Below are 11436 nucleotides of genomic sequence, written 5' to 3' on the forward strand. Positions count from 1 at the left end.
TAGCGTCTCAACTCTTTGAAAAAAGATGTTTAAAATGATGTTTTGCCTAAACAGCAGATGTTGTTTGAGAATATAAATAGCACCAGTTTTAGGTACTTCCGCTTGAAACGCTTTATCTTTCATAATTTCAAGTGGCACTTTACACGGAGATTCATATTCTGGTTTTAGATGGAAATGACTCAGGAAAGCATCGATTTTGGAGCACTCGATTCTCGTTGTCCAATTTGCATCAGCTTGTTCAACAATCCGAATTGTTGGGAGTTGAATGCGTAAAACACGAATTCTTCCAATTTTTAAAGCAGGGCGGGACACTGACTTTTGAAGCGACTGCATTTTGAACAAAGATGAATCAAATTAAATCTATCATTTTTGCCTTGAAGGGCGAAAGTCAGAACTCTTGAAAAAATGGCCACTTGAGGACTATTTCTAAGTAAGACTTACAAGCATAAATCAACAAGGTCAAGGCTCTTATTCTTGCATTTTTGACAAGATAAGAGACTTGTTCATCAGATGCTCTAGTTTTTCAAGCGCTAGAATCATCTAATTTGCTGCTAGATTAATTTAGCATGTTTTTCACTTTCCGATAGTTCTACAATCCAACCGTTGCTACCCAGTTGTCGAATTGGAAAAACACTATCGTCTCGTTTCTTATCAGTAATCAGGGCGGTCACTATGATGATATCCTGCCGAGTGGTCGGCGGTTTTCCCCGCTCAAGATTCTCAAGAGAAGCCCTTCTTGTTTACGAAACACGGGGATGCGAAAGAGATTGTATCCTCCACCAGCGAAAATCCGGATTAAAAACATATCATCGACGAGGCATTCTGACACTTGCGTTTCTAATTGCCAGTTTCATGCAGATTTGAACATGCAGACGGCAAAAAATATACATATTCGTCGATCTGACACGCAGCCGGTAATTCATTTTAATCAAAACACGTTCTCATCTTCAAAATCTCACGTTCATCCCTTTCTTTGCCTCAAAGATAAGATTCAAAGATCATTTAGCTTTAAATGTATTTACAGATATTTTAACCTTATCACGTTTTTTGACAAATAAAAAGGAAGTGTACAGCGAATCGAATAAAATAATCAAGTGCTGAGCGAATTTTTTTTTTCTCCAGGTGTTCTGGATTTCGATAAAAAAAAGCTCAATCACTAATTCTTAGGGCTTTATAAATAAAAATTATTTTCATGGAGAAGCAGAACTTTCGTTGAAGGAATGGAAGACGGTCTCGTCGAGTGTCGAGCATTCATGGGAAGAGACAAAGCTGGTCGAAAGTCGGCGGTGGCCAGTTTCTGAGCGGAATTTTTCCTCGTCTAGGGAACAGTTGAGCAGGTTTTTCTCGGCCTCGACGGCGGAGAGTCGTTGTCGGACGGTTTCTACTTCGGTTTGGAGACGACGGTTGTGGTTTTTGATATTCTCGATCTGAAAAGAAAGTGAGTTTCTTGGAAACCATAAGTGTAAAAATTGATTTGGAAGATTTATATAAAAGAAGAAATTCTTATGCGACCGATCAATAAGAGCAACAACAACAACTTCAACGTCGCTAACAACTTACCATTTCTGATCGATCTTCCGCAATATGCTTGAACTTGGACAACTTCTCAATCTCCTCACGAAATTGTTCGTTTTCGAGGACGATTTGATTATTCTTCTGCCTCAAGATCTTGTTCTGCTTCGCTTTTTCTTCGTTTTCAAATTTCATACTGTCCGCCAAATTCTTTGCCTCGACGTAAGGCTTGAGTCGGCGTTCGACTTCTTCTGAAATCTTTTTGTCGTTTTCTTTCGCTAGCTTTTCCAGCCGCTTCGGGAATTCGGCGATGATCGAGTCTCGGTTGGAAATGTCGGTTTTCAGTTGATTCTGTTCGTTTTGGGACTCGCTCAGCTGGTTGGAAAGTTCGGAGAGCTTCGTCGTTTGTTCGGCGATTCTAGCGTTGAGATCGGCGAGGGAGGAGGAGTGTTCTTGCTGTAGCTTGGCAATCTGCTCGGCGTTTACAGCTCTAAAGAGATGAGATAGAAAAATGATTGGGAGAAAATTTTCTTACTTTTCAAGAGCAGCTCTGCTGGTGAGCTCTGCCACTTTCTCGAGTGCCGCTTCTTCCATCATTTTGATCTGCTGGTCCTTTTGTTTGAGCACGCTAGGGAAGATGATCGTCACGAGTTCATCCGCTCTCGTTAGTTTATTCGTAACATCCTTGAGTTTTGCTTCCAATTCCTCGACACGTGACTCGAGGAGTTTTGCCCTAGCAGCGTGATCAACTAGTAATTCTGTTAAACGCCGCCAGTTAGAATCAATACCTATACTATCAATACCAATTCTTACCTTTTTTAGAACTGACTCTCGAGGTTGAAGAAGTTGACGACGGGATTCTATCACGACTTCCTGCTTTTGAAATTGGTTTATTGTTAGAGCTGAGTCCGGGCGAGTTCCGCAGCGCGTTTTCCTTTGACTTCACTCTTCGGATCAGTGTTGGCGAGTGTTCTTCTATTTTCGCCTTTTTCGCTGAACATTTTTTGTTTAATATTTTGATAAAAAATTAATAGCTCTCAAACTGTGGCGATAAAAATATAATCTAAAGGGTTTGACTCACCTCCAGCTCTCGCTTTCGCCGCGCTGGTTTCTGGTTCTTTCAATTTGTTGTTGTTCATTGCGATGGCATTGGAAGTAGACCGTGTGATTCTAGTGCTCAGGGGTCTACGAAGAGGGTATGGCCCGGTGGAGACAGATGCAGAACGGGTTGTTGGAGGCGTCGATCGGAGAGGTTTTTCCTTGTCCTAAATTAATTCATATGTAAACCAAGTTTATAAGTGGACATCTAGTTTTAAAGAATTCGAAAACTAGCGAAATCGTCCTCGCCCAAAGGCAAGAAAAACATGCCCTGAGGGAAGTGTCGCCGTTGCTAGTAGAAGGTCAAAATTTACTTCAAATTATTACCTGTTTGATTTTCGCCTGTCTCTTCAAAGCCGCTTCTGTCATTCGTATCTCTGGCACCGGCGATTTTTTCATCCTAGGATTTTCCATTTAGGATTTTAGAAAAAAAGCCTTGGTCTTAAAAAATTAACGACCCAAAAAACTTTTTTCGGAAAAAACGAAGTGGCCCCTTTTCAGAAAAAATAGCTTCTGGCCTAAATCTTAACTCCCCCGCTTGCGATAAATATCAACACGGCAGTGGAACGAACCAGCTGGTAGTGGCGGGGAGAAAAAAAAACGGTGCAGGTGGTGCAGCGCCACAATTGGCCTCAAAACGGCTTACCACCTTGCTGACAGATGGGAGGGAAGAAAACAGGGGCTTACACGGTTCTCGACGGGTTTCGGAAGGGCAGGTAAATTTTAGTAGAAGTTGAAGTCATTATTTTTTTCTTATTTTATTTTCTCTCTTTATTTTAATTTGAAAGCTCAAATAAAATTTTTCATATGATTCTAGAAATTATTGAAACTTCTAATCTAGAGTATCGGTACCTTCTTGTTGAATTAACTGTACTTGAGCTACTGGCAGAGCAACTCAGTGGCCTTCTAACTTCAGTACTTCTCGTGACTGTTTTTCTAGTGCCGGGCATTTTCTCTGCTTCGACTTTTGCTGGTGGTTTACGCCAGGCTATCACCATAATTTCCCTGCTCTTCTCGTTAAAATTGCGTCTATTGTTTAATCTATCCAAATTTATCTCAGAGTTTGCCTCTAGATTTGTTTTATGAGGTCAGAGTCTGTGTGCCTGAGCTTGAATTGGGCATCACTCCTAGCTGTGTGCCCAAAAAATAAGATTACTTCTATTTTGGCTCCTTATTTGTTTTGCCCCATTACTAAGTCAGAGGGAGAGGACAAAGGCGATTTTTACGAGCTGCGTGATGGATTTCATGCTTCGATGGGTTCATTTTTGTCAATTCATGCCATGAGTAATTACAAATTACCAACGCTTTTGATGAGCGAAAAGTTCCTTTTTCGATGGTCAAAAAAATACGAAGTCAAGAAAACATAAATTGATAGATGATAGAAGACGTAATTACAATGAGAAATTGACGATGATGATCAATCTGAGGATTTTTTTAAAGATGATAGATCATCTTTTAACGATTTTCTCTTGAAAGATTGATTAGCGGAGTAAAACATTTTTTACCTAATCGTTGTTGCAAGTTGTAATTGTACTAGTTGTAATTCGGGGACTTGTTTTGGTCGGGGAAAATGAATATTAAACAACTTGTCAATTAATTTGTTATCAAGTTACTTTTTGAACGGTCAGGAGTTTTGTTTCTCTGATGATCCAAAATCTTTGTTTCTATAACTCTAATCACCCGTCTCCCGCCAGACAACACGTGGTTTTCTATCATCCCCTGGTCTCGTGCTCTGAACCCTGACAGGGCTTGATTTTTATACAACAAACATTTGAACATTTGAAGCTTCAAAAAAGCCCTTTACCTTTCTCCTGAAATGCAAATTAGACTCTCAGACTCTTTTCTACCGGTTGGGAAATAATACCCACTAAAGCTCGGGCCGCTATCCATCTGTGGTATTTTCATCTAAATTCCAATTTACTGTCCAAGAAGCCACCGTTTCCCACAAACTCCGCAGATGATGAGATGCCCTTGGAAGCAAGAGTCTGCTGGCGATTCTGATTGTGGGAAAACGGTCTTTCTTCAACAAAGAATTGACCTCAGTAATTATGTAATAATTATTAAGGTGATAGCACGTGTTTACTTTTAAAATAGGAATTAAAAGAAAAATAATGCAATAATTATTATTTTTTTCGGGAGAAAGCAACCGTTTTTCTTTTGATCTTTCTTTTTGATAATTTGATAAGGACATGAATATTTATTATAGAAACTGGCGGTACTATCAAACGGGAGATATTATGGCATGAGAGTCGGCTTTTAGGTTTGTTATCAGAGAAACTGCTTTATCGCTTTTTCGAAAGCGGATATTGAGTTCTAGTCATCAAATAGTCAAAATAGAATTGGGGGAAATTGAGAACAAGGGTTCTTAAAAGTGGAAGGGAAAATAAATTATTTCTTTATCCGAATATTTTCTTTATTTAAAAGAATCAATTAGATAAAAGACCTTGTGAAGTTGTGTAGTTAAAATCATATTTTTTTCTCAATTAAAAATTTACCTGTTTGTTGATTCTGTTAAAACTCGAAGCACCATTTTCTAAGTTGTTTTCTTTTCTACTCTCTTGGTTACAAAACTTGTTGTGCTTATCTATTTTTGCTCGTCTTTAACTTTATTTTTACTCGCGAGCAGCTATCCGCTCGAGGACGAGGGATCACGAGAACTCGCGCGCGCCATCGCAAAAATGCTCAGTGTGAAAATTATTCTTTTCCGTTTGCATAAATAATTTGTTCAAATTGTTGATAAATTATCAAATTGGTGATAAACATGAACGATAAGGGTGGAGTTTGAAAGCGCAATGTTTCGAAAAAAATCTATAAAATTTCCATTTATTAATTATTTGGGATGCTCTTAAAACGTGGTTCCTCTGTAGAAAAAATAACAATTTGACGAGATAAAATTCTTTCTTCATTCTTCTTTGCATTTGTTCAAGAAAAAATGTTATTTTTGCCAAAGATTGCAAATTGAAAAAAAAAAGAAAAATGCATTCGAAGCTCGCTATTTTTTAAAAATGCGGTAATACAGTAATCACTAATGCACTTGGCGGGGGAGCGGCCACGATATCTTCCGGAGTTTAATCTGACAATGAGGCAATTTTTGACTTTGCTCGACTTTTAGAATATTCAAGAGAGGCGGGATTTGGTCAAAGGGAGAAATGCTCATTTCACGCTCGGAAACAACAGCTCGATAACTGATAATTTTATGTTAACAAATTGTTTAGCCCTCGTGGCCAGAAAATTATTCATGTTTATCTGGCGAGTTGAAAAAGCGGATAAGTTTTGATTCAATTCATTCAAGTTCAAAAAACGATTCAAGATGAAAGGGGACACGGAAGTCCGACTGGAACTCAAAATGTCAGCTACTGTGGCTAGAATCTGTGTGAAGTGCTGAGTACCCTTTAGAAGCTACAAAGCGACTTGCAAATGATTCGGAAAATTGACTTGTTTTCCCAAATGAATATAATTCTTTGATTGAGAGCGAAATTCAAGAAGCGACTTGTTTTCTTATCAATACTGTATTTTCTACTGCAACTGTTTTATTCCGGCATGCATAATTTACTCGAAAAAAGCAGTAATATTCTACAGTAAAAGGCTGTAAAATCTGTAATGAAGCCTTTTAGCGAATCACACGATGATCTGAACTTGTCAAACTCGCCAATATCGCTCGTAGTCTGTTTTGGGGTCCATTAATAAATTAAGGAGGTAGTCCTCGCTTTTAAGAAAACCGGAATTTTCAATTTTTCTTTGCAGATTCTGAAAGCTCGTATAAAGATCTACAAACTTTGTTCTAATAGTTTTTTCTAAATGTAAGAGAAAAGCCCCGAAAATCGCGTTTGAAAAGTGAGATTTTGATGAAAAAATTTCAAAAACTCGAATTTTTTTGCTTATTTTATGCAAAGTTTTGGCTTTATCTCCATTTTTATGACTTCTAGATTATTAAAATTAAAAAATATAATGTCTATTATAAAGATAACTAAAGATTTATCTTCTTTAAAAAACTCATTTTTCATGATTTTGAGACCCCAGATTTGATCGATGGTTTTACATATTAATTTTTTGATTTTTTTTATTTCGCTGAATTCAAACTTAGAAGAAGGTATGAACTTCCGAAAAATATAATTGGTATAAATTTTTGAAACCGCCCCTTGATTTTAGGCGCGTTTGAAAATAGGCCAAAATGGCGATTTCTCAAGCATAGTGTTCGATTATTGCCCTCTTACTCCTTAAGGGGGCGCCGAAAATTATTTCCAGAAAATTCAAACTTAGATCAGGGTTTGACCTTTCTATCTATATAGTTTTTAACCTCTAACTCAAGCTCATATTCGGCAGAGCGTTGTTCAAAAAGGACCGAAATCGCAAAAAAGCAAGGACTACCTCCTTAATACGTCGTTATTTTCTAAATAAATATGTAATGAGCAGCCCCAAACTGAACATTTTACTTGAAAACCTCGCAATGTGAAAGTGGGGTCATCGTGAACCGTTCAATTTCTGAGTTTTCTGCTTTCATTAAAAAGAAAATGACTTGATTAGTCGTGTAATTAACATCCTGGTTATCAAGGGCTCCTCTCAAAATATCAAGCAACTTCCTCAAATTTTAATTGATCCCCTCCAAAGTGGCGGAAAATTACATCTTTTCCCAAAAATACCTAAATTTGCCGTTCGCCGAGTTCATTTTCAATTCTCTGAGGAAGCCAAAAATTCCACGATTTTTTCGGTTTTAATTTTGATGGATTAAAAGATCTTGGACTCACCAGTCTTTGGCTTTTGTCATGATACAGCCCATTGTTCTGAAGAGCAGCGCGTGTTAGTTTTTCAGAGAATGGATTGCTTGAAGCTTCACATCCCCTTAGGAAGACGCTCGAATTCATAATTGGACACATATTGTGCTTGCCAGAGGACAGTAGCAAAACATGACTAGTCCCTTGCTCTCTCTCTTTGTTTATGCTTGATCAGAACAAAGTGGCTTAATTTAACTGGGCTTGCAATCCCATAAGAATTCTCAGAGTTTTGACCATCTGTTCGGCTCTTTTCAAAAATAACGAGCGTTTTTCAATTCCCCGAAGCAAGTTTCTTGAATAATTTTCATCCTTTATTTTACCTTTTAGTTCTGACTTTCATCGGTGCTCTCATTGTCATGGGTTGTAATAAAAAGCAACTGTGTTCTTTATTTTCTAATTTTGGTGTCCAAACGACTTTTATACTGAGCATGGGTCGGGCTCACGGACCAACGCTCTTGCCAGCCGAAAAAATCGATGCGCTCTTGGCCTCTCTGTCTCGTGTCAATCGTAATAATCGTGTTGGGTTCTCGTCGACGGGCTCCTAATAAGCCGGCTTTGGAAGCCCCCTGCTACTGTATATAAAACAAGGACGATTAAATGAAATACAGATAGATGCCACGATTTTGGTTAACTTTTGGATAATTATCGTTTGAATAATCCACGCTAGAGACTATTAAGTCAAGCCGCATTTCTGGAAGTGCCAAGAAATAACTTGAAATTGTCCAAATTCGAAATTGCAACCGCAGTTGTACAATCTTAAAACCCACCCAATAACCTGTGACATGTCCTGTGAGACTATTGCGTTATCCTGCTCTGACTTTGAACTTGCGGATATTACCATATTGCGGTCGATTAAATTAGTACTCAGCGCCAGTTTTTCAAGATTTTTTAGCGACCGCTAATTTTGCACCACGCGGAATGATAAGTTATTGGAACTTCTAAAGTAGACAGTTGTTTTTGTATAAAAATAGATATTTTATTATATAGAAATAAAAAAGAGAGGCAAAATAACAGTTTTTACATTTTGAACTTTTTCGCAACTGAAGACTCGTCGAGCGAGTCGCTTATGGGCACAATGTTTAAATATTCTTCTTGTCGAGTCCCAGACTTTGAAATCGCGACCAGGGGGAAACCGTCTGTTCTATTCGGAGATATGGAGGTCACATAACAGCAGGTTTTCTGAAATGATTATTTGGTGAAACTATCGTTAGAAATTCATTGTACCTTTAGTTTTTGCTCAGCGAATTGCAAAAACGCTTCTAAAATCGACTTTTCTTCTTCATCCTCTGAATTCAAATTGATCTTTGATGCTTGTTCTTTCAAAACATCAACAATTTTTTCAAATAATCTTCCATCGGTCGCACTTCTCGCTGCTTCCAACATAAAAATGGCGACTTTAGAGTCAATCGATCTTGGAAGGTTTGACAAGATTTCGTTCAGCGTCCATTTCTGATGGCTACTCAGCGAAAATAACCGCTTTTGCTTTGCTTTCCGAAGAGGATAATCTTTGAGCAAAGTTGTTTCGCTGGTAAGCCAGCGATTGAGCTCAGGGTGATTGACGTTTTCTTCTCGAAGCGCAATAATCATCCCCTTTGAATTTTTGAATTCGAGGGTATCTTCTAGCGCCAATCTGCAAAAGTCTTCAGAATCATTTTTTCTCGAAAAGTTTCTGGTTCCGCTTGCGATCAAATCTGCGACGATGTTTTTCGGAGCGATAGATCTGTCTTCTCTGCTGCAGATGAAAACGCGAGGCGGAGTGAAATTCGTATGTGGGAAGCCGTCGCCTGGAATTCCAAGAGCGATTGATCGGAGAAGCTTTTTCATTCGTCGAGAATGTCCGTCCATGTGACAGACCTTTTTGATGAGCTCAATCGGGTCGGAAGCGATGTCAGATGGCACGAAAGGGCTGAATTGTGGATCGGCCAGCGCTTCTTCTAGTTCTAGTGAATCTTGTTCGTTTTCGAGTTTCTTTTCGAAGCTCTTTGATTTGAGAATTTGCAGGAGTTCTTCTCTCTTTGAAACCTGCAGCGGCAAGTTCTCAACAATCAGGTAGCTTTCATAATCATCAACGACTTCGGTGGACATGTAGAATCTCAGAGCGGGGAAAAGATGAGCATAAAACAGCATCTTTCTCGACGAATCGACGCCATCTACCTCAATCGTCGCCAGTCGCGGCATCTTATCCAGAATTTCTGTGAAAATCTTCACTCTCGAAGGAACGAGCGGATCAGCAACTTTCTCTAGCAGTATCATCGCATCCCATGCAGCGTTAATGACACAAGAAACGGAGTCTCTTTGATTCTTCCAAATTTGTGAGAGAGAGTTGTTCTCCGATTCAGCTTGAGTCCACTGAGTGTTGTTACGATGGCGGATGGAAACCTTCTTTCGAAGCGTACTTAAATATTTTTAATCGTCTTTTTCTCAGTAAAAGTTTACCTAAGATCGCATATGTCCGTTTTCTTGGCCTTGATGTCATCGAAAATCTTCTTTTCAAGCAACTCTACTTCCGTAGTGATCATTTCATCATTCGCTTCCGACATTCGTGAGTCTACCGAGTACTTTGGGAACTGTCTTCTCACAAATATCTCGGTCCACTCTTCCTTGATTTCTTCCTCGGCTTGAACGAGGGAAAGAACAAGCTCGTCGGTCAATTTGGTCGGCGACTCGCTCCAACTTCTGATGAAGAAGTCGATTTTTCTTTCGCCAAGGTATTTTTGAATGATTTTCGCGTTCTGAGTCGGCCACGATTTCGAATTGTCAATTTTCAACCAACGAACAGTTTCATCAGAAGAAAATTCATCCGGCGTGATTTTGAATCTTTCGCAGATATCGCCCAAGATGTTAATTTGGTTTTCTCGCTCTTCTTTGTCCCATCTTGAGATTATGAAGACATAGAGGACGCTGATGATGGTTTGAATCAGAGTTCGAAATTTTTGCGGCTCCCGGGCAAGGGGGCGGCGGGCGGGCGGGCACGGGCAGAATATTTAAGATTCCCGGGGGCAAAAACGGTCACGGGCACAAAAACGAATTTTCCCGCGAGCCAAGCGGGCACGGGCACTATAACAAATTTTCCCGCGGGCAGATACGGGCACGGGCATGAATGAGAAGATTCCCGCGGGCATAAACGGGCACGGGCGGTTTGCCCGCGTTCCCGCACGAAATATTCCCGAGGGCAGCCCGGGGAACATTTTTTCTACTGCTAAATCTCAAGCCTATTTTTCAAAATAAGAAAATAAAATAAAAACGACCCTGAATCAATTCGGATTTTTAAATCGCAAGTTTTAGGAGCTAGTTAGAAACTACGACCGAATGGTCTCCGTTTCCCCAACTTTCGGAAACGGCGACTTGGGCAAACGGCGATGTGAATTAGTTTAAATTGATTGATCATATAACTTTTATTGTCTTCTTCACAGTCAATCCCGGCTTCACTTATTTCAATCCCGGCTTCAAAAACTTCGATCCTAGCTTTTCAGACGTCAATCTTGGTGGCTCAAACTTGAATCCTGGCATCTCCAGCGTCAATCCTGGCTTCTTCAATGCTGATCCGACCGTCACTTACTTCAATCCAAGCTTCTCAAACGTCACTCCCGGCTTCTCAGTTGTCAATCATCGCTTCTCGAATGTCGATCATGGCTTCTTCAAGATAAAATTGGCGTTGACAAAGCCGAGATGGAGATGGATGAAGCCGGGATCGACGTTGGAGAAGTCGGGATCGACGATAGAGAAATCGGGATTGACGTCGAAGAACCCGGGATGGACATTGGAGAAGCCATATTTGAAGTCGGTGAAGCGAGAATTGAAAATTCTAGAGAACTCCACTTCCGGTCGATTCTAGAGCCGGAAGTTGACGAAATTTAGTTAAAATGGTAGAGTGTGACCTATCAAATTGATGCTCAGAAGATTTCGAGTCATCCTAAAATCAATATTTCAGAAGAAACAGTCCCAAACCTGGTCAAACCGACCGTTAAAATTATGTAAAAAAGGCATAAAGTGATGAATTTTTTCTTCACTTTTTTCCGGTTTATTTTACCGCGGTTGGCCTTGATTCTTCGTC

General features: G+C 39.6%; 2 protein-coding genes across 4 annotated transcripts; both read right to left on the reverse strand.

The window, feature by feature from the left end:
* Positions 1 to 998: 998 nt before the first annotated feature.
* On the reverse strand, positions 999 to 5198 carry LOC145704100 (uncharacterized). 3 transcript variants are annotated; one of them, XM_081781536.1, is made up of 7 exons: positions 5106 to 5198; positions 2938 to 3010; positions 2594 to 2777; positions 2326 to 2505; positions 2048 to 2261; positions 1561 to 2002; positions 999 to 1427 (listed from the first exon to the last, which is right to left on the reverse strand). In XM_081781536.1, exons 1-7 carry the CDS (start codon positions 5138 to 5140, stop codon positions 1191 to 1193), a joined length of 1365 nt encoding a protein of 454 aa, XP_081637662.1. In that variant the 5' UTR covers positions 5141 to 5198; the 3' UTR covers positions 999 to 1190. The 3 variants fall into 3 exon arrangements, with proteins under 3 accessions (XP_081637662.1, XP_081637660.1, XP_081637661.1); XM_081781534.1 differs by lacking the exon at positions 5106 to 5198 and adding an exon at positions 3463 to 3735; XM_081781535.1 differs by lacking the exon at positions 5106 to 5198 and adding an exon at positions 3298 to 3375.
* A 3152-nt stretch (positions 5199 to 8350) lies between these two features.
* On the reverse strand, positions 8351 to 10294 carry LOC145703148 (uncharacterized). Its single transcript, XM_081780462.1, has 3 exons — positions 9819 to 10294; positions 8607 to 9777; positions 8351 to 8561 (listed from the first exon to the last, which is right to left on the reverse strand). Exons 1-3 carry the CDS (start codon positions 9920 to 9922, stop codon positions 8400 to 8402), a joined length of 1437 nt encoding a protein of 478 aa, XP_081636588.1. The 5' UTR covers positions 9923 to 10294; the 3' UTR covers positions 8351 to 8399.
* Positions 10295 to 11436: the final 1142 nt, after the last annotated feature.

The sequence above is a fragment of the Oikopleura dioica genome, chromosome PAR (genome assembly GCF_907165135.1).
Source record: "Oikopleura dioica chromosome PAR, OKI2018_I68_1.0, whole genome shotgun sequence".
NCBI lineage: Eukaryota > Metazoa > Chordata > Appendicularia > Copelata > Oikopleuridae > Oikopleura > Oikopleura dioica.